This window comes from Cottoperca gobio, chromosome 17, assembly GCF_900634415.1.
Source record: "Cottoperca gobio chromosome 17, fCotGob3.1, whole genome shotgun sequence".
Taxonomy (NCBI): domain Eukaryota; kingdom Metazoa; phylum Chordata; class Actinopteri; order Perciformes; family Bovichtidae; genus Cottoperca; species Cottoperca gobio.
In genome coordinates this window covers 19089559-19115943 of record NC_041371.1, presented here as the reverse complement: position 1 = coordinate 19115943, position 26385 = coordinate 19089559, and the positions used below count along the sequence as shown (strand labels likewise).

The following is a 26385-nucleotide window of genomic DNA, read 5'->3' as shown; positions in this document are numbered from 1 at the left end:
ACTGCTTGGTGAAGTAAACTATCCTCCATTTCACTCGTGTACTACGTTAATCATTGAGCACCAAACACATCAGAGGAAGTCGAAAATGAAAAGGCCATTGCTGGCAGATAATGTTGGCAGCGGTTTGGTACAGGAACTCAGGAAGCAGTGCCTCCTAACTGAGCTGTGCTTCCTGTGTGATAACTGACCCAAACATGTTGTGCCTCCATCACGCACACACACACGTAAAGACAAAGAAGCGCGATCAGGAACTGTGAGACTACACGTAGGAGCTCAATGATTATTTTTATTTCCATGAAAGCGATTTGTTCACAGTGGGAGATCTATTGTACAACAAACGTAAATGCTGGCGTGATCTTCAACAGAGGAGGGCTGAAGGTAAGTGCAGGTGTGGCAACAGTATTTACAACCTAATTGTGACAGCTGTGAGGGAGAGGCAACAGAAGAGAGTAAATACACTCAACCTCAGAATTAGGAATAAGGAAAGAGGAGCAGGGATGGTCAGGGCGACTGGGACCGAGCGATTAAAAGGAATTAACATGGCCAGAGGACAAGAGAGGAAGTGAAGAAAAACAAGTGACGGGAGAGAAGAAGGGGGAGTAGATCAAGAGTTTTTGTAGTTTTTGTTCTTAACGTCACATTCACAGGCATGTTGTAAGGAATGTGCTCCTAATGCCCCTGAAACCTTGAGCGTTGTGCGAAGACATGATGTTTTAAGTTCAACGCCAGCTGCCTCCCCCCTACTCTTACCACACACACACACACACACACACACACACACACACACACACACACACACACACACACACACACACACACACACACACACACACACACACACACACACACACACACACACATTGCAGTGCAAACGCTTCCTTCCTGTTGCTGGTTTAGCCTCTTTTAGAGGCAAGATAAGAGCAAGCGCATGAGATGTATTAAAGAGGGAAGCAAACTGCTGTTTTCTCCGCCCTCTCAGCTCAGAGAGGCCACATATCTTTATTTGGACATTTTATTTAAAAACGGATTTTCACTGCAGGTGTGGTACACTCACTTTTTGTGTTTTTGCATCAGCTCACACATCTGCTCTCGTTTCTCTCTCTTGTTATCGTGCAGGTTCAGTCAGACCACAGGACTGTTTAGCAGCCCCCACTTCCTCATCGAGAGTCGAAGCAGAGCGAGTGAACATCAGTTTCCTGTGACGCCTTTGAGTCTCTGGTCAATTAGTTTACTCAGATCACTCTTCCACTGTTGGACTGCGCTGCATGGAAAGAGAGCGGCCTCATCACATCCTGAGGGGAGCTCTTTGGTAGATCACTGACATCTGAAGATTCTCTCCAAAAAGTGGATCTGTCAGGACACAAAAACACATCAGACCTGTTCAGTCATCAATTGTCTTCAGAGGAAAGCTGTGATGCTCTTTATTCGCAGTTAAGGTTGTGTGTTTGAGATATTCAACCATGCTGCAGCAGTCAGAGCTCATCTTTGACTTTGCCAGTGATCATGTCAACATGTCACAGGTAAATGTTAAGTAGTGGTGACTTTCTTTGTATGTGTTGAGTGCAGTGCAAACATATACAATTTTTTATCTGCAGATTTTAATGCGATTTTATCTAATCTAATTTTGTGTTGCAGTTGGTGGGTTATTTGGATTATCCTGCGGTGATTGTGGAGCAGGTTCCCCATCCACACCTGCTCTCATATACAGGTCTAGCGTGTGAACAGTCGCAACATCACCAGCAGCTGTTCAAAGGTCAGTGCATAATGCACACACGCACTCTCCAGCCTATCTTTACCCGTCACTTCCCAATTCTAAGGAAATATCAGATTTTAAATTCGGAAGACCTAATAAAATATGCTAACTTATACTTGGTATAAACCCTTAGAATTAGGAGAGCCTCAAGGAACTCTGAGGATATTCACGGAACCTGGCTTTGGGGGTTCCTGGAGGATTAGAGGAATCTTTTTGAAAAGGGTTCCTGTAGGATCTTTTCAAAATTAATTAATGAGGCTACAAAAAGCCTTTCTCCTATGAAATATATCAGCCATTTTATAAATGGTGTTTCTCAAAATCATTCTGGAAGAAATAGTCGTACTTATCTTAAGCTACTGATATTCAAGTATCTCAGCGAAAAGAAAAGGTATAAAAATGTTTTGGTGATATTCTTAAATTATTTTTGCCTTTCAGCTAGGGTAAATAGCGTTTATAAATCTTGAGTAAATAAATTAAATTGATCTTTATTCCTCTTAAAAGTTATATGAAAGCACCTCCCTTCAAAAAATATCCCATCAGTTTATAAAGTCATTAATGACTTTGCTCCAACAGAAGAACCAATACTAATCGTGTCACAAGGGGGTCTTTAAAAGGAGATTGCATCACAGTTATTATTTATACACATGTACCATGTGTATTTATTAATTTGCACTGTTCTTGATCTAAAATTAAAATAAACAAAGACATACATCACATTGCATAGTTGAAGCTCACCTGTCGTCCAATCAAATGGTTATTATTATTGGTCTAATCTTTGTTCCTACTAAATTAAAAGTCCCACCAGAGTACCAAAGAAAGCCTGGGACTGCACATGCGCAGTCGCAACCCTCGCACATGGACGGACCACCCTAGGCAAAAAAATTCAGGAAGTGAAACAAAACATTCCTGGCTTGTGCCTGGGAAAGACCGTTAATGAATCATATTAGGATGTAGACGTGGTCAATTCGGGCTACAGCACACATGCTAAAGCTTGTTCCTCAACAGTGCTGGAAATTAAAAGTAAGTTATATCACTGTATGGGGTTGTTTTTCTGTCTGTACACTGGTTTCAACGAGCAGTTGAAGTTGGGCATGGCGAGGCTCGGTTAACTAGCTAACGGTAACTGACAACGCTCGGGGACAGTCATGGACAGTTGACTTCAAAACTACAACCGTTTCTGTGGCGGCAACTTACCTGCCGTGTTACTTTAAACATGGCTATTTGTTTTGACAGGTCGTTTGCTGGTTTTCTCGGCGGCAGAGCGTGTTTGAGCCCACGACACACAGCTGTTAGCTAGCAGATGTTTTCTAGCTCACTGCTTCCCAGCCTGCTCACGTCACATAAATAAATGCGCACAAAACAATTCACTCCCTTTTGATAGTATTACTTCAGGGACATGCATGTGGGAAGATAACTATGCTGATATATGTGATGAACTACAGAAGCCCAAAGCTGCCCATATTGTTATTAAGGTAAAAGCACTATAAGCTGTGAAACATCAGAGTCAGATAATAGTATTCTATATTTAACTGCGCTGTGGTGAAGTTAAGTGGGTGAAATTTTAAAAGTAGGTTAGTCTTTGCTGTGTGGAGGCACGGGCAAATAACCAATGAAATTGCTGCTTGATTATCCGTTAAGGCAATTAAAGGGTCAATTCACCCAAACTACAAAAAACTATTGTGGAGTAGGTAATTGGAGCTATCTAGTATATTTATTCTTAAAATAACCAGTTAAATTTCAGTGACAACAGGTCACCTGCATAGGACACACTTTTTTACCAACGTGTCTGTAGTAGCATGTCAAAACCCAAACAGTGTGATTGAGAGTATTAAAACTATTTAGCAAGCAGAACGATCTGAAAAGTGGTGGATTACTACTGAACATTTCCAGGAAAGCCCATCCCATCTATTAAGGGGGTACTCGAACCCATCTGATATGGCCGTAGGGGCATGTCAGACAATAACAGGCTGGCAACCACAGTTAAATGTCTACCATTTCAGATACGATGTGATTTTGATTTGTGAAGCTCACAGCTAGGGGTGAGGCAATAGGGATCAAATCCTCGAATCACGGCATCTGTAATATTATATCCCGTGATTAATATACATCATGATCTAACAAATGATCTGGAAATGTCTGCTTTTGGCTCGGCTTATCCAGCAAATACAACAAAAACATATCAAGGTGATTCATCACAAATTACATTTCTTTTGCCTCAGTTGTATTGCAATGGCAGCACAAAGTTTAGAGATAAATATCTTGCCGTGTTAAATAAAACCATCTGCGTGGCTAGGTGTCTCTAGCGGTGAGAGGACGTTTTTTGTAATTTAGCTCAACCCTCAAGCTTTTTCCTCACTGTGCTTCTCATGTTTAATTACTTGTAAATGCCACCCTCCTCCACCTGCTAAACAAATGTTTTTGTATGTCACTCCCTTCTCTGTGGTCTGCAGTGGAGCAATATGAAAGTGGAGAGGAAGAGACCATGGAGACACTTGTTGCTGCTGACTCGCTTCTTAACATGGACTGCCCTGACACCCTGTCACTGGAACACTACTGTAAGCACACACACACTCCTGAGTTAACACTACTCACATGCACACTTACTGAGTGAAGATGCCCTAATAAAACCTCACCGCTGCTTTTTGATGCAGGACATGTCTGACTGCGAGATATTATTTTTAGACATTGTGGTCACAGTGCTATTCTCTTTCATTAAATCTGTTTATCCCCCCTGCAGCCCAGACCTTCTTACCATCACTGGGTGACGTCATCACTACTCCTGTTACCCAGGTGACCGTGTCAGCAGAGGGGATTGTGGGAGCTGTTGACCAGCCACAATGGCACTCGTTACACACAAAGAAGCCTGCAGGACAGCTGCAGTCCAAAAAGAGAGGTCAGTCGATTTCTGGCTTATCGATTTATTTGAATATATGTCTATATGTATGTATGTATGTATATATATATATATATATATATATATGCTGATACAGCTGATTGTAATGAATCCAGAATGCATGACATTTTTTTTTTTTAATTGCATTACAGAAAATGAAGAAACTGTATCACAATATTCTAATTTTTGAGACAGTCCTGTATATATATGTGTGTGTATATATTATATATATATATGTATTGTGGGTTGTATATTATATATAATGTGTATGTTATAATATATTTAATATATATATAATTATATATGTATGTGGGTATGTTTATATATATATATATATATATATATATGTTGTCTGTTAATTTTATATATATATATATGTGGTATGTATGTTATATATATATCAATATATAATATATATGTGGTATTAATATATATATATAATATTTATGTTTGTGTGTAATATATATATATGTTGTATTTTTATGTTATATATATATATGTGTATGTATATATATATATATATATGTGTGTTTATATTTTTTATATATATATATATCTATCTATCTCTCTATATTATCTCTTCTATATCTCTTTATGTTATATATTGTATTCTATCTCTATGTTTTATGTTATGTGTGTATCTCTATTCTCTCTTATGTTTTTCTCTCTCTTTTTGTTGTGTGTGTCTTTCTCTCTCTATATTTTTGTTTGTATTATTGTATATATCCTCTCTCTGTGTGTGTCCTATCTCTCTCTCTCTCTCTCTCATCTGTCTCCTGTTGTGTTCTGTCTCTTCTCTCTGTCTCTGTGTCTCTCTCTCTCTCTCTGTCTCTGTGTCTCTCTGTGTGTGTCTGTCTGTCTCTCTCTCTCTCTCTCTCTCTGTCTGTCTCTCTGTCTCGCTCGCTCGCTCGCTCGCTCGCTCGCTCGCTCGCTCTCTCGCTCGCTCGCTCGTTTGTCCTTCTCTCTGCATTGGTCCGCCTCTCTGCCCTCGCTTTTCCCTTCCCTGCCTTTATTCTTCAACCACTCAGGGAGAAAACCTCGACATAGAAGGGCGGAGTCTCCCACGCCGGACATTATAGTGAAGAAGGACAAATACAACAAAGGTATTGTCATACATGCCATTTTCAGACACGTACGTGATAGAACATGTTACATGTTTGTCTCATGTCTGAATAAGCACCAGAGTCACAACATCTCACTAGGTCAGCCCTGGTAACGTTTCTATAACACTTAAGTTAGGAATGCATTAATTTATTGGCCAAACATCGGTAACGGCCGATTTTCGCCTTGTTGACTATCGGATAATAAGATGCCATTCGCCGATGGCAGTGGCCAATGTTTATCTGTTGTGTCGCAACAATGTTGCACAGGCTAACTGTTGTTTTAGTTATTTGCGGTCGGACACGGACAAAGCTGGCATACCTAGCTGCTGATTCGGAGAATTCGGAGAAGAAGCCACAGGTTATTAAAAAAATTATAATAATCTTTTTCATGTGATAGAGGGCTATGTTAAGATTGTTTCATAAACTTGTATGATTTGAAGTTGTGGTCATTCAAAGATGCAATTAATGCTGAATGTCTTTTAAACAGATGTCCTTGTTTCCGTGACACTAAATGGAGATAAATATCAACAACAAGCATCAGCAATCGGCCAAATTGTTATTTTAAACATCAGTATCAGCCCAGAATATCACAATCTGTGAATCCCTACTTTTAGTATGGCGCAAGTCTGAATTAAATTCTGCCAGAGTAACGTAAAGGCTGCAGCGGTACATTCTCAGAGAGATGAAAGAGACCACTGTGGATCACAGGGGATCAATCACTTTTGCAACAGTGTTTTTTCATGTTGTTTCTTTGTCTATCCGTTTCCATCATGTTTCCTGTGTTTGTGCTTCAGGAGGGAACACACTGTACCTGTGGCAGTTCCTGATGGAGTTGCTGCAGGACCGACAGGTCTGCCCCCGCTACATTAAATGGATTAACCCCCACACAGGAATCTTTAAGTTGGTCAACTCAAAAGCGGTGGCCAGACTCTGGGGCAAACACAAAAACAAGCCAGATATGAATTATGAGACAATGGGCAGAGCGCTCAGGTAAACTACCAAAAGAAGGCTAAGGCTGCTCAAAAATGTCATCCTAACACAGTCATGTCTTTACTTTGAAGAAAAGATATGCTTGTACATGCATGGTTTGTTTTTTAATGCTGAACCTTTGTGTTCATGTAGGTACTACTACCAGAGAGGCATACTGAATAAGGTTGAAGGCCAGCGTCTCGTCTACCAGTTCACCTCTCTGCCCAAAGATATGATTTATATCACAGATGGAGATGGCACCAAAGAGGAAGAAGATGACGATCACAACGACATTGATGAGGGTGTGAGTGATGACTCGGATGACAGCACTATACCTTCTAGTGACCAATCGGTGGAGGAGGAAAATTCACACCCGCCACAGAAGAAGACATCCAGCTCTGTCCGAGCCCCAGCTACCCAGCGGACCAGGCCATCTCCCCGGCCCTCAGGCCAGCGTGACGCCGTTCTGCGGCCTGCCAGCACCAGCTTGATCCAAGAGCAGCATTTGCCTATTGTGTCCGCTGAGATGCTGCGGACCCTCCAGAACCTGCAGAAGGTCCAGTCCCTGCAGGGTCACGCCTCTGTCTTCAAAACAGCTCAGCTGCTGGGCAGTCTGTGTGAGCAGCAGGCTGCTGCTGCAGTGGCTGTAGACAGTGAGGGTGCACAGGAGACACCTGATGATAACTCGCACCCGGGACTCAAAACCTCAAAAGTGGAGACTCCACAGCTGGTGCCCCTAGCTAGCTCTGACCAATAGAAAAGACCCCCTAAAAACATACACATGCACATACACTCCACTGACTCAGGACCAGTTATAGAGCTGTACTTTGCTGTAGCAATGTCTGCACACCAGGGCCTATATGTAAGAGTGGGAGTACTGATCTGGGATTATTATTGTATTTTAGATTACATATGAATTGGTAACTAAAGTAATTCTCGCTCACTGCTCCCTCCCTGACATCTGAGTTAGCAGGAAACTGGCAGGAACCAAAATCTCTCACAATATTTAGCAGTTTACTTTGTAAGAGACTTGTAAAAGCTTGTGTGCTTTATCTCAGCCTTCTGTCATTCTCTGTAGCCGTTAACCATACAAGACACCAAAGACACACATGCACTGGATTCTGCAGCCTCTCTGCACCGTCTGCAGACACACCCTCTGCTTGCACTCCACCTCCAGCGTCATGGAGCCAATTATCTAAGCAGCGCACTGTGCCCTCCTGCTCTGCCTTTACTCTCGCTCTTTCCCACTCTTTTTTTTGTTTTTTTACTATCACATGCTGAATCATTCCTCTGCCTTGAAAATGGCTTTGCACTAATGTTTACCCCTGCTGTATGTTTCTTCTCCAAGTGCCTGACAATCTCAGTCCATCCTGTGCCTGCTTCCTGGTAATCATGAGGTTATTGAGGGAAAACATTCCATATTATTATTGTTTTTATTTTATTTAATATTACTGAATTTTGTTTGTATTGTGATATGTTGAAGACAAGGGATCACTGTTTTTTCTAGAATAGTAATTTAGCACTGCTGCTGTTTGTAGAAGATGTATCTACACAGTGGACCTTCCTTTTGTTGACAATCACCAGTGAAATGACCTTTTATTTAGCCTCCTGTAGGGTCATACCGCTACTATTTAGCCTTTCTGCTGTGCACACATTCTGTTTAGTTATTACATGTATATAAATGCATATATGGACCTCTAAATCCTCGATCTTTATGTATTGTGTGTTATATACTGTATGTCTGTGAACATGCTTGACTTTGTGCCTTGTTGCCATTTTCTCCCTCAGGTTCGTACAAAATTAGTTCTACTGTACAGACTTTACTCTATGCAAGGAGTACAACAGCTGGCTCTTTTTTTATAATGAAGTAATGCTACGTTCAGCGTTTTCTCTTCAGTGGATAGTTTAGCCTCTCAAACCTCATTTCTAATGAAAACTGAGTTTGTAAGATTTAGGCCAACTTGCTTGTAACTGTGCCTTTGCCCCCAGGGACCCCTATGCAAAACAGTTTTCACTTTATTACTGAGTAAAACATTTATTTGGAACCCCCTCACTTTGCTTTATCTGGAGGTCTCTTAATACTGTAAGTTTTACTGATATTGATATGTGAGCTTGTAGCAGAGGGAGAGGTGGAGTTTCTTTTGCCTTAATTTTGTGTTTGCTTTCATGCAGTCCGGAGGTGTTGAAAATAATGGTCTATTATATGAAATAAACTTAATTTTGTCATTGTCCTTGAAAATTCCTCGTCACTCATTTATTCACCTATAGTTTACCAGCATCAGTGGTTAAAAGTACATTTATGCAAGTACTGTATTTAAGTACAATTTTGAGGTACTTCTACTTTACTTGAATTTTTCTGCATGTCATTTATTTTACAAATGTAGTTACTTTGCAGATAAAAATATAATACAAATTCAAATGATTTAAATAATGTGGCTTTATTAAGATAAGATTGTATTGATCCCTATGGGAAACTTCACAAGCAGTTTTTAAAATAGTTATATATTTAATTATATATATGTATTATCTATATAATATAATTATATATATATAATATAATTATTCAATATTATTATATAATTATATATATTATTATCTTTAAGGTCTACAGTATTCAGGGAATGGCATTCCTTTTTTGCACAATATATTTTACGTAGGAAGTTTGCTGTCATATTAAAAGCTGTCATGTCATTACTCCTCCAGGCCGGTAGATGGAGGTGTGGCAGTGTGAGCATTGTGCAGGCGGATGTTGACAGGCCTGCTGCTGTGGCTGCTGTTGCCGCTATCACGTTTCCACATTTTGCTAGAACTTCCCTGCCACTCCAGAAACACTGTCCACATCCGCAGCAAACCCATGGCAACCAAACGGCAAGTTCAACTTAACATATGAACAAGCTTTTGTTACATTTTAATTCATTTGTTTCTTTCCCATTGATTAACGGTTGGTCTCTCCTTTTGCTTTAGCAGCTTCCCCGATAGCTTCATTGACGAAGATCCACAGAAAGCTCTGGAGGTAAACTTTAGAGTTCGCTAGCCATGAACGAATACTAAATATCAGATTTCTATTTCCTATCACTATAACCTTGACTTCTTCTGGCTAGCTGTTTTACAAAGGCACTTAAGTGCTCTGTCGATGATGCAACGGGCTGTTAGCACCAATTTTGACACTATAACTAGCTAGCCAAGTTAGCTAACGTTTCCTGCTAGCATCACTTTGTAAAGAGCAGGTAATCATTATTACTTTAAGTAACTGTACAGCTTTTTTGTTAGTAGGACATTCATTTTGTTGTACTTAACCACCATTACAAATGCAACTTTGCTCAGTCATAAGGCGTTATTACAACAGGACGTTAGTGATTAGCATTCGGTTTTATAGATATGTCATGCTATCAGCATGATGAGCATACACTAATGTTTAACAGATGTAACTAGAAGTCATTCTATTTACTAGATGTAATGACTTGTTAACTTTAAAACACATTTTCTTCTAGTTATTCCTTAGTTATTTAAGTATTGAAGACAACTCTGATATATCATTAATGCTACTACTCAGGATAAGCACTTCCACTACTTTGTGTCAAATAGATTCTAGAATAATACATTTCCTTTTTGTTATTTTTCATCATGATCACAACTCACTTATACTGTCTACTTAAATCCCATCTCTTTCCTTGTAGGAACTTAATGAGGCCTTGCAAGGAGACTCTGACAACGCTGAGTGCTTTTGCCAGCGTGCCTATGTCCACATACTTCTCAAAAACTACAGCTGTAAGTCTTTAGACTACATGCATTGACAGACATGTTAGTTAAAACACAATCCTATTAAATGCAGTCTTTGCACTTATTTGTAAGAAATATAAATGCTTTCAAATATGTTGTTGTCTTATTAACTGCCTACAATATACAAGTATAATTTGGTGTTGTTTCTTAAATGCTAGAGTAGCCGTCATGGCTCAGACTGCAGAAAAGAACATTTCTTATCAGATCCTTGAATTAATTATCTGGTACCAGTCAGCAATCACCAGAGGAAATTGGGGCAGTATGAATAATAATTTCCTAAGTGATACAGGCTCGATGAATGTACGATAAACTTAGTGTTGTTTTCTCTCTGCAGGCGCTGTTGATGATGCCAAAAAAGCTCATCTGCTAAAACCCAGCCTTCCCCTTGCTTTTATGCGAACAGGGTGTGTACTATAATATGATTAAGATAATGAGGGAAATTCACTTACAGATGTTTGTTGTATCTGCTCAACTGAAGCCAACTGACTCTTTTTTTTTGTAAAATGTGGAATATAATATGCACATTGATTGATATGCATGATTTGTTCCATTCAACTTTGTCATATCTGCTATTCGCATAATTCCTATTGCAGAAGTTTATAGTCAAGTTAAGTTCAACTTTTCTCTCCAGCCAGCCATTGCCTTTTTTGTACAAGAATGATTTTAGTCTTTTAACTTCTTTAACATGGTGCATGATCCAAATGTGTGTAAGAAGAGGTTACTTTTATTTTTTAAAGACTGTCTGATCTAAGTATATGTGGCATGTTTTTCTCTCCTAACTGCAGAATAGCAGAATACCATCTGAACCACTTTGAGTCGGCACATGCAGCTTTCACTCAGGGACACCAACTGGATGGTGAGTAAAGCCTATTCTGGCCTCGCGTACAAACTTCCCATCATCCCGCTCTGTCCCAACATCTGTTTGCAGCAGTATGTTGTCTGTTTCACTCTCCTCATTGAATACAAAGTGATCAACCTGTGTCCTTTTAGCTTTAGGGATGAAATGCAATACAGAAAGAATTCTTCACGTACAGATTTAATTCATTGCTTACACTATGGTCTTGAAATTATTCCTTTTTGATTGTCCGGCAGGTTTCTTAAAAGTTTATTACAGGACGCTTCAAACATAGTTCTGGTCAACAGGTTAACCACCGTCCTAATTCAGTGCTTGGTGTACTGTATATTAAACTGCAGGTAACATAGCAACAGCCTTTTTACTTCATTACCAGTTATTACATTTCCATATTTCTCTGTGTTATCTGGCCATGATATAGGCGTGTAGTACACAGCAGGTTATTTTTTACCTTACCCAAGACTTCATATTTATTAATTCATATATAGTATGATATACCGTGTGTTTCCCCTACCATTGTCTTGGAGGGGCGCTGCGCCCCGCCAACGGAGCCCTGCCTGAAATTCAAGGTGTTTTTTTTCCCCCTCAAAAATAAAAAATAAAAATAGTTTTATTCACAACTCACTTTTCACATTGACAGGTCTCTTTTATTAAATAAACTAAACACTTATGCTATTGATCTAATTTATGTGCACGTTTCAGTTTGTACTGTCTACTTTGCGCATTCACATTCTCTCCTTCGCTCCGTTTTGCGAAGGGCCGGGCTTCGCACCTAACGCGCACACACGTGTGTTAGGTGCACAGACGGGTGTTTGTTTTTTTTGGAACCAGAATTGACACCAGAGAACAAGACTATTTTAGGCTTAACAAGGTAGCCACCCTAAAGCATACCCTGCTTTCCGGTCTATTTCACTCTAAATGGGACGATAGTTTACAAAATGAACATCATGCTGTGTTGAAGAAGACTTGCAACTCGAGATTGAGACCATAATCTCTTCAGGAAAATGTCTCATAGACTTTTAGTACAATCAGACTTACTGTTGTAACCAGTGTAATCGCCCCCTGCTGGATATTAGAAAGAATGCAGGTTTAAGTCACTTTCTCATTTGCTTCACTTAAAAGACTCGAAGGTTGCCGCTTGGGTGCAACTAACAACAAGTATTTTCATTATCAGTTAAGCTGCAGATTAGTTTGTTAAGTCATTGATTTATCCTCGAGAAATTGTGAAAAACGACTACAAGAAAAGCCGCTACTAGCAGACGACAAATCTCTTCTCGGATAGTTCCAGTACTGCCTTATTAAAGTCATTATAAAAGGTTGCTTCTTCTCTAGCTGGAGGTATTGCATCACATCCTTCTGAAAGGCTAAATCGGTTGATGGCTTTGTTTGTTTACGGTAATATCAGGCCACATGATGATGTTACGAAAGAGCTGCTGTGAAATTTTGGGCATCAAGACAAAAAGTAGCCAAATTGGGTTTGCCCCCGAGGGATCCCTACAAGATGTCAGATAAGGATTCAAATATTTTTAAAACCAGTAACAGATCACACAAGCTAATGGAGCCTGTGTCTGTTTGTCCACATTGTTAACAACTGTAGCCATTGTCAACCGAGACACTATTACCACCATTTACAACATGCATATCAGTTGTGAGCAAAATGTCATTAATGTCTTTTACAACAGCTACAGCGTCTCTTCTTCTCTGTTGGCTGTAGCATGGTCGCTGTCCTCAAGGCGACTGAATCGATTTTTAATGGATAGATTTTCCTATCATGACAGAACAAGTTGTTATTGTGTTAAAAGAGAAGGAGCTTTTGTGTGTGTGTGTGTGTGGGGGGGGAGGCTTAATTGGCAACTGGATAAGTGGTCAGAAATAAATCAATGACTTGGTGTCACGAGCGTTGAATCTATTTGTAAACCCATAATGAGTTCAACTTATATCTCCTTTGGGCTGCTGATATAAAGACGGGCCATGTATTGACCATATCTTCTGTAGTTTCTGTTTTGGACGTGCTGGTCAAACACAGGAGTACATTCAGTGCAAGACTCATTCCACTGAGATGCGCCACAGGAAGTCATTCCTGCCTGTGGCCATCACACTCCTTAACTCCTCCCTCACTAGACTGGACTTGGATTTGTTTCACTCGTCAGCATCTATAACCCCATCATGTGTTGCACCTAAACTGTGCAATACTTATATAACCTGTGCAATACTCACACGTTGGCATTATTACTGTGTTACTGGACATTTCAAGCAATGTTCTTGTGTATTCTACTTCTACTTTTCGGCAAAGACTTAAGACCATTTATAGCAATAATACTGTAATTGTAATATATATTTACATACTTATTGTTGTTATATATTGTATTACAATGTGCACGTTTTTACCTTTTCTTCTCTATATTTATATGAATGTTTTATAAATGAGTATCTGTTACAGAATCCAGTTTCCCCCGGAGATTAATAAAGTATTTCTGATGCTGAAACAAACTTATTACTCTTACGACTTTAGCTTTCTCCAGCACTTAATCAAACTACTTATTAACACCTCACTGACACCCTCAAATGTTTATACTACATTCTTTACTTTGGCTTCTTTCTTTTTTTAATCAACATATATTACATAACAAAGCAAAACGCATTATTGTTTCTGATTTCCAGTTTCTGAGAAATCATTTGAGATATGGATCGAGCGGTGCGAGGAGATGATGGAGGGTAAGTAGCTGAACTGAACTGTCTGTATTTTTATTAAGATTAGGCCGCGATTAAGAGTCGATGATGGTCTTTAATTTTAGCTTCATTATGATATTAAACCAGTGATGTTGATAGGTTTTCATTGTAGTTTGTCCCCAAGGTCATTTGTGTTGGTATCCCATAACATTTCACTTTTTAGACAAATTGTAGTTCAACTTTTGTTAAATGTTCTTTCATGGGGATAATTATATTCATGTTTGTTGAACATGTGTTTGAAAATTAAACGTACAATCCCAAATCTGACAATCCAGATACACGTACAATCCACATGTTTACACATCACGCTGATTATTAGTGTAATATGTGGTCAAGCGACAGAGAGAGTTGCGATGAATGCACTCAAAGCAGTGGTACATTTAGTCTTGTGTTGTTAAATGAACCCTCCACACACACACACACACACACACACTCGATAGTGATGGAGATTTTAATGCGTCAGTGATGCTGGATCCAGCAACATCGCTGTTTAACAGACTTGATTCTACTGTTTTAATTTATTTAAAGGTTAGGGTTAGGGTTCCAAATGCATTTCCAGCAGCACTCTAACTTCTACACTGCTCTTTACTCCCTGCTCTCAAACACCAAGCTAAATGGCACAGTCAGGGAGCTCATCAGCCCATCTGATCAAACAAATGAGCTCGCACACATCCATGGATCTACAGCGCGCGTGTTTAGGCAGAGCTGCTCAGTCCAATAAAAGATGCATGCCATGTCTGGGTGGTGTGTTTCTGTTTGGTGGTGATTCCTGGGCCCTCTGGATCATCTCAAGTAAACAAGAGCATGAGTTTTGACAAACACGCTTCACACCCGCCTGCACACATACTCCCAGGAGCGGTGTGATTCATCAGAGTTAACGTTACTGATGTTTGAAAGCCCCCGATGAGACCCAACTCCTTCGTAGGAGCTCACAGACAGCATCAGTGCGCGCACACACACACACACACACACACACACACACACACACACACACACACACACACAGATCAGGATTGCAGCAGTCATTTCTTCGGGTGACAGCGTGTTTACCACCAACCACAGCACCTGGTTATTCCATCACATGTGGCACCATGCTTATTTAAAAGACCACAAACTTCGACACACAGTCTAACCCCCCCCCCCCCCCCTCGCCATTTCAAACGCGACCTCATTAAGACAACATTAACACGCCTCCCATCATCTCATCGCTCTCTTCCCTCTCTGTGCCCTCTCTCTCTCTCTGTAATGAAGTCATTGAATAATGTATGATAGCATGCTGGTAAACGGTGATCAGGCCTGCTCGAGCTCACAAGAGTTTTAATGGGCGTGGATGGACCAGTAAACAAACTGGTGGAGGATGGGAGAGTGTCTATGTGGGGGAGAATCTGTCTGCTAATGTTTGTCTGTGGATGAATGTCTGTTAAAAGTTGTGTTCCTACAGCTTTGCCATCATCATAGTTTAGAGACTAGACTTCGATTTAGGCAGCTTAAGGGGGTGTATTAAATGTTCCCACCTGCCACTCACTCCAAAATCTTTTCTTCTCTCTTTCCAGAGCAGACGCAGATCGGCAGCGGCAACAGGGTGAGTTTCTCTCCGCGGCCACCTGGGGGCATTGTTGCTCTCAGCATCAGTGGACAGCCTCAGCCTTGTGCCTGTTCCTGTTTAAAACAACAGCCTTACTAAGCTTCTCTCTCTATGTGTTCTCTAATTTTATCCTTTTGTTTGTTTCGTCCCTCTGCCTTATCACCACGTCCTCCTCTTTATTTGTCATCCTGTCTTGGACTGAATGACCCCGCAGACACCAGCGGCGCCACCTGTGAAGTAAGTGCATGAATGTAAATACGCCTTATCGATGCATCTGTTTTTAATGTTTGTTTTATTTATTACAGCAGTTGAATGATTAACCAAGCCATAGTGCATCAAAGCATGATGAGCTGCTTTTTTGTTCTTTGAAGTTCTTGGTTTCATGAAGTTTATATATTCATAACAGTAGTGGTGAAAATGGAGACGGTCTTCATACTTGTTTATCAGATTCCTGTGTGTGTGTGTTTCTTGCAGACATGACTGGTACCAAACAGACTCTCAAGTCATTGTCACAGTCATGGCAAAACATGTACCCAAGGACGGTGTGTGTGTCAACTTCATGGAAAAAGAGGTATAAACACATACTTAGGTGTGTGTGTGTGTGTGTGTGTGTGTGTGTGTGTGTGTGTGTGTGTGTGTGTGTGTGTGTGTGTGTGTGTGTGTGTGTGTGTGTGTGTGTGTGTGTGTGTGTGTGTGAGACACACAGAGATGGGTTAGCTTTTGGGCGTTTCCTCAGGGGGCCCCATTAGATGGCTCTCACACACACACACACTCCCCATGGACCCAACTATGCCTCCAGTGGTGCCTTGTTAACATTGCCCCCAAAGTACAGATCTAAGAACAATTTACCCTCCCCAGATTCTCCAACCTCCTAATTGTCTGTAGATAGACGGCATAACCGATCTAGGATCAGCTGCGGAGCCCTCCGGGGACAACCCTCCTCCTTTTCTCTTTTTCCTTTGCTTCTCTCCGCTTCTTCCCGTCTCTCAGAGGGGTAACTGCAGGGCACCCCAGGGAACGGCTTTGTCTTTCCTAATAGAATAACAAACTGAGTTTACCCCGTTTCAAAAGAAATAGTTCACTCGCTGCGAATCCGACAGTCACTTCATAAGCTCCCTCTGTGGTGTAAAGTACAGATAAGTTCATATATTTTTTACTAGGTCAGTATATACAAAAGAAATTAAAGATGAAAGGCAGTGGTTCCAGTTATTTTCCCTGGTGACTGAGCATGTAGCAGCTGTATACCTACAGACAGCGCAGGCATTGGAACTGCAAATGAATATTAAGGCTTTGATAGTTTTGTGGAATTGCCCAAAAGCTACTTTAGCTAACTTTCTAAGCTTTCATCCCAGACAAACTACTTCTTACATGCATTTGCTCCCAAATCAGTAAGTCCACTTTTAGTGAAGTGGTAGGTGTTGAATTGCAAACGATTACAAGTTGAAGTGAAGTACTATTCCTCCGCAAAAAAAGAAAGTGATGCGATGATAACGGGCGAGTTATTCCTCGAGTGGGCAGTTTTTTTATTTTTTGTGCGTTTATGTGAGGGCTGCATTTGCCAAGTGACAAGTGTGTAGGAGTGTAAGGATTTGGGCCACAGCCGAGTCCGTGTCCCTCTTAACCAATAAGCCACCCACCCCGACCCTGTGAGTGACAGGCTGTTAGAAGCTGTCTGACCCCCCCCCCCCCTCATCACTGGTCACTCTGGCTGCAGGGGACTGGGCGAGGATACTCCTGGCCGACAAAGCAGCCACATCAGATGATTATTCTCACCGACAAGCTGACACCTGCACCCCACTCACTCCTTTCTTTCTACTTCTTTTTTGTGTTGTAAAGACTGCAGGTAAAACAATAAAACATCAATACTACTCCTCCTATCGATACTCTTATCGGGGTTTTTTAATACTGAATAATTGCTTTAAAAAATAAAACAATTAGAAAAAATAATACATTCTGAATGTATTAATATTTTAAATATAACTAAATGTTTACAACAGCAAAGTCACTAAACTCAATACTATCTCAATGAAAAAATTAAAAATGTCAAAGAAATACTTGTTTAATACCAGGGTTCGCTACAGCCAATGAGGGGTCTTGTCTAATATCTGGTGTCTGTGTTGTCTTCAGCTCTCTGCCACGATACAGCTGGCATCAGGGGAGAACTACAACCTCAACCTCCACCTCCTGCACCCCACCGTCACTCAACAGAGCAACTTCAAGATCCTCACCACCAAGGTATCGCAGTTCATTTGTCTTTAGCTGGTCCAGTTAGTGTGTAGTTGAACCTTTCTGAATCAACAGGGAGTCCACTGTTTCAGGGGGGGGGGGGGGAGTGATTTTTAACCTTTTACCTTCTGGCATACATTTGTGATGATATGACATGCTTTTGACAGGTTTAGCAGACATGAGTTGACATGATCATGAAGCAGAAACATACTGTCGTGCTTTCAACACCGATTGTGTTTAATGGTCCGTTGTTCCACTAAAAGGCTCATCCCTTCTGGGGTCGCAGTGACCACGGCTGACCAGCGCTCGATGACGTGATGATAAAATGTCCTCATACTAAGCAGACGCCGTAGCTGCCAGGAGACAATTGGTCACGGTCAATGAGTTTCTGGAATATCTGAGTTGTCAAAGGTGTATTGAAGTCGAGGGAGCGTCAGGAAATACGATTCTTCCTCTGGGGAGTCGTAAAACAACCAGGAATTTAACAAATGGGTCATTTTACAGATTATATCGCATAACTGGCACCACACATATAGTAGTATGAGATGGTGGTTTTCAGATGGGTTTTCTTTTCCACAGGAACCCAGCTGTAGTGGAATATAAAACTGTTTACCACTTTACAACTTCTAGACTGAAAAACATCACCAGACGAGGCAGAAGCAACATTTCTAGTTCATGGTGCACTCCAGCTTTTAAAAGACCAAAAGTTATTAAAAATGTACACAGAATTACCGTTGGAACATCGAGTGTCGTCTCGCCGTCTCAACAATAAAGAAGCAGACTATTAAATATGTTGGGGAACATTTTTTACACCCCTATAAAGAAAATATGATGTCGTAATGTCACACTGGAGAAATGACCACACTTCCAGTCTCTGAAATGCAATTTTGCCAGAGACCATCACGTGGCATGATATTATCTCGGTGTATCCCGGCTTTCATTGTCTTAATAGCTGATCATTCATTATTTTTGTGCAAAATTGTTAAAATTATTACTCACATTGTCAGATAATAAAGAAAAGACGAGGCCGACGAGGGTTTAAGCAGCTCACTGGCGTTGTGACTGATCATTACTCGGGTTAGCGCTCTGAGATTAACATCGTAATCTCTTCAATAATTTAAAGCAGTTAAAAGTAAGCTGCCGCTACCTATAATTCCTTAATGCTGGTAAAGCTTACTGTAGCTGGAGTAGAAATGAGAAGATCCACTCCCGCTGTATAGAGCGCGGCTCCTGTGGAGACGTTAACGCGGTTCATCCGAGCAGCTAACAGGAGATTCACACATATGCTCGTCTCCTCACTCTGTCACACACATTTATAATGGCTGCACTCTCTTAAGAGTTCCTCAGCACTGTTTAACGTGATTATGTACCTAATGAGTAGGAAGGGCACTTTTTACTGTAGACTAATTAGTGTGTATTATAGATGATGTGGGCTAATGAGTGCTGATTCAGGGTTTAGACCGCTGGCAGGTTTTAGCCTGAGGATCAAGAGGCAGGTTTTGTGTGAGTTGTTGTGATTGTTAAGGAGGAGGAATGTTTTCCTGCCAATACAGTAAAGCTCTGCTTTGTATTATTCTCGTGGTGGTGGATGATCTTTCCATAGTTGTTTAGGGACACAGCATATCATATTATAAGTTACTCAAGAAAAACTTAATTTATAGTCAGTAAAAAGCACATTTACCACAATTAACCAGTTAACTGTGTGTGTGTGTGTGTGTGTGTGTGTGTGTGTGTACAGGTGGTGTAATCAGAACTAACAGTATTACAAAGCAACATTTTAATCTTGTATCCTCATGTAAATCAGACATTCTGACAATATTATTCCACATTTAATACTTTAGTTTTAATTCTACTACGCAAATGTAAGCTGCAGTTTTCAATTAATTTGTCACTTCGACTGCTTATATTTTTAACTCCTTACATACTAAGGCAGCGTCCCATTAAGCATTCACTTCCTGGACTGGTCCTGGGGCGGCCCTCCAGATGCAGTCCAGCCACACTAAGTGTAGAATATAAATAATAATGTGGTAATCTTGACTCTACAACGTTTCGCCAAAGTGAACTTTCGACTCCACATGACGGGAAAGTGTGTTACTCATAAGATTATAACATAGGAATAATGTCGGGAGACGGATGACCTTTTATGGGGAAATGAAAAAGAGATGCAATAAGATGCACAAAGTATACACAAGCCACCTACACGAGTGGAGTGGGGAGAAGATGATATCGCTACAGTTGATGTATCTCTAGAACACTGAGGTGAATGCATTATATAAAATTCTTATTAAAAGACCGAACAGTGCAGCCTGTAGGGATTTTAAACAGCTGCAAATCTGCCCAACATTTAAACCTGCACTAACTGATTTATTTGGCCACTTCGGGGCAGCGGAAATAAGTTGTAAACACAGCATTGACATATCATCACCAACCGAATGTCAGTTCAATATTCATAAGCTCTGCTTCTGGTCTCTAAACACTCCCGAGGGAACCATCTGGTTCTTTAGCTGCTAAATGCTCCTCTGTGTTCACCAGCTAGCGGCTAGTTGTATTGTTTAGTGCTGAGCAGGTACTGTATAGTGAGTTTTCTTTTTTAAACCGCTGCCTGTGATGGCTGAAAACGACACTCTGAGAGCCGTGAACCAACACAGCAAAGTGCTCGACAGCTCAATAATAATCGAGCTGAAACTCAAATACATTCTTATTATTAAAACAGCAATGATGGCCGCTTTGAGAAGTTTAGCAAATTTTAATAAAAAGAAAATATTTTTGGGTAACAAAACCTATTAGCACTAATACAATACTCAGCCCGATATGTTTCTATTAGATCTATATATTTGTGTAACATCACTGAACAAGCTAAAGGGTTTATATCAAGGGCCTAAAAAGGCATGCGATGGTATTAACATCCACAAACAAGCCAAGCCACGGAGCCCCTAAAAGCAATGATGATATTTATTCCAGTTTATTTTACAGCAAGGCCACAGTGGGAATGAAAGGGCAGCACATGGTCATAGGTGCTGGAAATACACACTGTATGGTGCCACGGTGGCAGAAATGTAATGAGTAGCATTACATAACTTGACATCTATATTGTGTACCTTCCATCCACCGGCTACACTGTGCAGACTGACCTGCACAGAAACTGCCCCCTCTCTCTCTCTCAAAACAAAAAACACTCTCTCACTTTCTGACTTTTCCATGGCAACAGCAGACACTGCATACCAGAGGTGCACGTGGGTTGCAGCTTAAACAAGGGCTCAGTCTTAGAGAGACCACAGCTGAAGATGGTCTCACAATCTCTCATCGCTCTCGCTGTCCGTCTTTTTATTTTCCTTCTTACTTCCTCATTTATCTTTGTTTTGTCTTTCTCTCCATGGCCCCTCATAGACACGTACACCTTCTTTCTGTCTTGCGTACACACACACGCACACACACGCACAGACACACACACACACAGAAACACACACACACACACACACACACACACACACACACACCTCTACCTCTAGGATAACGAGAGAGTGTTTAAACCCTCCTCCTCTCCCACAAAGCCCCGACTGTTCCCTGGTCCACTGGGCTCCTCCGGTGCACATGGCCCCTACACATACACACATAACCCAGCTCATAAGCCCTCGTTGGTAATGGCAGCATTCAAACGTTGCAAGACGGCATAACGGCACCTAAGTCTTTTTAAAACACCACAAGTGAAAAATGTGTCCACACGTGCGCGACAATGTGAGAGACCCCGACAAACTGAGCCGCTTTCGCAATGCGTGTCTCATTTATCATTTCTGGAGCCGTTTCATATTTCTGAAGCCAGGGAGCCACTGGGGGGAAAAAAACATTCAAATGAACAACGACATCAACAAATCAAGTTTCCCCAGATTGGCATGCATCCCTAATGAGCATCTGAGGGGGGGGGGGGGGTGAATTGCCCTCGGAGCTGTTGATTCCCAACCAATGTTGGCCTGTCTGTCTCTGTAATAGGCTGCCCTGCACTCCACAATGTTTACGCTTCATCTCCTCGCTGTCTTTAAAGACAACTTAGCAGGGGGAGGCTAAGCCAAGCGTGCGTGTGCAAGCACGGGGACACACACGCTTTCAAATACAGAGGCTGAACAGTAATCTTTCAACACACTTGTGTCATTCACACAAAGTATTTGCAGTGTGTGTGTGTGCGTGTGCGTGTGTGTGTGTATGCGCGGCAGTGTCATCCATAGCACATTATCGTCAGAGCGACCTCCTCCTGTCCTCCACCACGACAGACATTCCAACCGCAGGGGTCACCGCGACAACGGGGAGCCAATTACACACCAGTGCGTTTGATCAGAACAGACGGCTGACGCACACACACTCCCGACGCGTGCACGCAAACGAGCTCGCCGCAAACTCATCTCCCTATTTTGGCAAATAGCTAAAGTAGCGTCTTCGCTCTTTAATTTGCTTGCCTGTCAAACGTCTAAGAATGTTTATATTTATTTCATTTATGCCTCATGTCTTTCTTGCCGAGTTTGTTTTGAAATCAGCAGGGATCTGGGAGAAGATGCCGGGTGAGGAGTCGTGGCAGGGGTGGAGGAAGGGGGGGGGGGGGGGGGGACTCCAAACGCATGTGACAAACGACACAGGACCCCAGTGCCCCTCTGTAAATAGCATGTGTGTGTGTCCACATGTGTGTGTGTGGTGCAGTATTGCATCGTCCAGCCCCTGGGGTCCTGTGGGTGGTGGCCCCTGTATGTGGCTCTGCTGTCACATTCCTTTACGAGCCATCTTTTCGCCTGTCACACGCGCAGAGGAGCACACAGAGAGACGCACACGGCGCCTGGCCTGCCATGTCCCTTAAAAGCCAGGAAGCACAGATGTGGCAGCAGATTAATGTTGTATGGCCCAGGAGCACGCATAGAAGCACACACACACAGAGCCGCCCTTTAAATCCCGCTGCACTTCACACTACAGACACATTAAAGACCATTAATGCCCCCTGCAACACCTACATTCGAAAACACATTTTCACAATTGCATTGCTCAGCCGGCTTTTATCACAATCTTCTTCTTTGGACGACGCTTTCGCTGCTAAAATCGAGGGCTTTTTCTGCGTTGCTTGCACGCAGCTTTTTGTTTTCCAGGGCTCGCGCCGTTTGTCTTCGAAGGTTTAGACTGCGGTGTGGCGACTTTACGCCGAGCAGTAACTCTGTCGCTGCGTGTTGAAAAGCTTAGGGGAGCAGCTGTGAGCTGCATTTGATCAGAGATGGCAAAGTTAACTTTGTTGAGATTTATGACTGATGTGAAGTGTTTTCTACCTCAATAAAGAGCATTCCAGCCGCCTCCATAAACGGGGTTATGTGTCTGTTTGTGAAGGGAATACTACCGTTATCAGCAGAGCAATAACGCAATAGTTTAAATAATAAAGGATAAAAAATAGTATGGCTTTCTTCTCATTAAAGTTGGACCTTATTCTCCTAATATAATAATATGGAACACGCAGGATATGTTTTGAATGTGCAGAACGTTTTGAAGATTAGCAGAACTCCTGCTGAAACATGTATGAGCCATTTAAGTCCAGGGTTAGGGTTTATAAATGTATCATTGAGGTGAAAAGTTGCCACATGTACATTTAAAGAGGTTACCTCCCCAAACAAAGGACACTATATATATATATATATATATATATATATATATATATATATATATATATATATATATATATATATATATATATATATATATATATAGAATATATAATCTACATGAATATGCCGGGAGAACAATTAGCCTACACTTGAATAGATGGGGGGGTTAAGGGACCTGGATAAAGGAAAGGGGTCCTACAGGTCTTCTCTGCCTCTGTGATCGTTAACAGGCAGATTGAGTTGCTGCCTCGTTATCACTGAAGACTTAAAGTCTTCTGGCTCGATAGTTACTAGACTAAGATCATTTTAGATAGTTAATATGTAACTCTTCATCCACAGAGTAAACCAAAAACGCACACTCGTAGTAAAAAAAGACACAAGATCTAAAACAAATCGAACCTCAAAGCACTGCTGCAAAGGCCGTATTAGTTTGAACCCCAATTAGTAGCATTTGTCAGCCATTAGAGCAGGTTGGCAAATCAGCACTTTGATGCAGACTGGAGTGTTGAACGCAGCATGAGACGCCTAACGGAGCTCAAAGGAGCGTTGGTGCCAAGATCGCAGGTGCATCTGTCAAAGAAACTAAAATGATATAATGTACCAAGAGGAGCTGTCTCAAAAAGGGATTGAAATCAGTTTATCAAACGCAAACCGGTCACAACTTATGAACAAGGTTTAATAAATCAACAAGGAAACACTGAAGTGTCCTGAACACTTTAAGAAGCTTGAGAAGCTGAAACGAGAGAATGAAAAATAACGATTCATTAATCCAAATAGTTGCAGATTATCTTTCTTCCGATCGACTAATTATCATCTAATAATAGTCATTATATTCATTATTAATATTAATAATTGACCAATCAACCAGATTCAACTTTAAACACAGATACATAGTTGTCGAATTCACCCGCAACTGAACCAGATATTTAGTAAAAGAGTTGCTCGGCTTTTGTGTTGATGATTCAGCCAAGAGTTTCTTGCAGATCCAAGCTTATGAAGTGCTCCGACAGATGGTAACCTAAAATGATCTAAGCAGGAAATGAAGTCAATGAACGAGTGTTACCTCCAGAACCCTGGACACCCAAAATAACTTCTCCCCCCTGAAAACTTATCGGGGTCGACGCACCTCTGCAGGACTGTTTGCAGTTTCCATCCAATCTTTTGTCCCCCCCCCCCTTTATGTACAGTGTGCTGTAAGGGCTGGGTTATGCTGGGATGTTATCGGAAGCCAAAAGTTCTATATCCGATCCAAGCAGCCATTTGAAAGCGGGTTGAAATGAGGAGCAAGATGTGATGAATTATTTAAACATTGCTATAACGATATTTAAATCATTTCCAGGCAGTCTCTCCTGGAAGGCATTCGCAGTGTTGAGCTCCGTTGTACAGTTGAAGAACCTGCTCACTGTCTCACCTCTTCACACCTCCATCACAGCCTCAAGTGGCTGTGAATGTCACATTGCTGTTTCCTGAAAGCAACGGAAATTGTCGGACACAGCCCCCAGTTTTTGAGATTAACTCACAAGATCGGATTTGAACTCCCCGGAAAAAGTTAGCTGGCATATTCTTTTGAAGCATGAATATGAATTATTTGGGCAGTGACCTGTATTCTCGGCAGAGCTCTTCTTTTTTTAGTTTCTCGGCCCTCTTCGCAGGTGAGCCAGAAAGTTAATTTCGGACACTGCACAGATGCCTTCGCTGTGCACGACGTCCCATTGTGGGGCAGAAAGCGCTGACACATAGCGAAGCGATCCATCAGTGTACTCTCACCAGCTCATCACCTGGATAGAGAAGGTAGCAGCGACCAATGCTGTCTTATTCCCCTCAATCAGTGTGCCAGTCAGCCTCTCTAACCTTGTCTACCTCTTGGTTCCCTCTTCTCCTCTGGCACCCTCATAAATGAATCATCACATCGCCTAGCAGAGCAGAAATGTTCCTTAATTGCAGCGGCATAACCAGCGCCGTCTTTCACGGGCACGCATATCAAACGCACACACCGTTAATGGGTGGTAGGGTGTGTGAGGAAGGGGGGAAGGGGGTCATGGCGTTGAAGCTTGCGTGTCTCGCTGGTATGTGCCCTGTCAATGCAGCTCAGCGTTAAAAACGCGTGTGTCCATGTCCTATCGCCACTCATTGTTTTCCGCCTCTCCCATGTTCTCATGGTGTAATGATTTGGATCAGATGCTGCTGTGTGGAATTAGGATCTCCCCCCCCATCCGCCTCCTCCTCCTCCACCACCACCACCCTCACGCCGTCTCTCACACTGGCCCTCTGGCTGACAGGCATCTCGTTAGTGCAGTATGTCTGTCAGTGAGGTTCGAGATTGAGCTGTGCCCCCGCATATCCCTGATGTCTCTCTCTCTCTCACACACACACACACACACACACACACACACACACACACACACACACACACACACACACACACACACACACAAACACAAACGCGCAGGCTGAGTTGACGGCGGCTCCGAAACAGACAGCCTCTCTGGCCTCAATAATGATCTGATGTCCTGTACTTTATAGCTCTCTAATAAAAGCGTTATTTGTGTCCCCCGCAACCAAAGATCACTTTTTGTTTGACATTGTCATCTCCCTCGCTCCCTCTTCTCCTTCATCTTCTTCTTCTTCGTCAACCCCTCCTTATCATCGTCCTTCTCTTCTGTCAGGTGGAGTTCAAGATGAAGAAGGCCGATGCCATCAGATGGGAGAAGCTGGAGGGAGAAGGGCAGGAGTCCAACATCAAACACTTCAATCCAAGTCAGTCCACAGCTTCTGCATTTACTCTCTTCCCCACAACTATCCTCCTGTCTCTTCTCTCATCTCTTTGTCTCCCTCACCCTCTTGTCTTTCTTTCTCTCCGTCTGTC

The 26385-nt window shown here is 41.7% G+C and overlaps 2 protein-coding genes across 5 annotated transcripts in view; both read left to right on the top strand.

The window, feature by feature from the left end:
* The first annotated feature begins 1348 nt into the window (after positions 1-1348).
* On the top strand, positions 1349-8957 carry LOC115022848 (ETS-related transcription factor Elf-1-like). 2 transcript variants are annotated; one of them, XM_029453952.1, is made up of 7 exons: positions 1349-1520; positions 1636-1753; positions 4204-4308; positions 4491-4646; positions 5675-5749; positions 6544-6739; positions 6872-8957. In XM_029453952.1, the coding sequence occupies exons 1-7, from the start codon at positions 1461-1463 to the stop codon at positions 7473-7475; spliced, it is 1314 nt and encodes a 437-aa protein (XP_029309812.1). In that variant the 5' UTR covers positions 1349-1460; the 3' UTR covers positions 7476-8957. The 2 variants fall into 2 exon arrangements, with proteins under 2 accessions (XP_029309812.1, XP_029309813.1); XM_029453953.1 differs by lacking the exons at positions 1349-1520; positions 1636-1753 and adding an exon at positions 2392-2773.
* Positions 8958-9436: 479 nt separating this feature from the next.
* Positions 9437-26385, top strand: part of sugt1 (SGT1 homolog, MIS12 kinetochore complex assembly cochaperone) — a 20131-nt gene continuing 3182 nt past the window's right edge. For 2 of the 3 annotated variants that reach the window (XM_029454022.1, XM_029454024.1), the window contains exons 1-11: positions 9437-9586; positions 9683-9731; positions 10396-10486; positions 10833-10902; positions 11284-11354; positions 14013-14066; positions 15635-15663; positions 15881-15903; positions 16141-16237; positions 17794-17901; positions 26186-26276. In XM_029454022.1, the coding sequence (XP_029309882.1) occupies positions 9465-9586; positions 9683-9731; positions 10396-10486; positions 10833-10902; positions 11284-11354; positions 14013-14066; positions 15635-15663; positions 15881-15903; positions 16141-16237; positions 17794-17901; positions 26186-26276 (805 nt within the window). In that variant the 5' untranslated portion in view covers positions 9437-9464. The remainder of the gene's footprint in view (positions 9587-9682; positions 9732-10395; positions 10487-10832; positions 10903-11283; positions 11355-14012; positions 14067-15634; positions 15664-15880; positions 15904-16140; positions 16238-17793; positions 17902-26185; positions 26277-26385) is intronic. The other variant, XM_029454023.1, reaches the window with a different exon arrangement.

Bases quoted from the DNA above. Each gene is read 5' to 3' on its own strand.
- LOC115022848 (XM_029453952.1), top strand. From the start codon at position 1,461: ATGCTGCAGCAGTCAGAGCTCATCTTTGACTTTGCCAGTGATCATGTC. The intron at 4,309-4,490 runs GTAAGCACACAC...TCCCCCCTGCAG, and splicing joins CCTGTCACTGGAACACTACT to CCCAGACCTTCTTACCATCA. The intron at 4,647-5,674 runs GTCAGTCGATTT...TCAACCACTCAG, and splicing joins GCTGCAGTCCAAAAAGAGAG to GGAGAAAACCTCGACATAGA.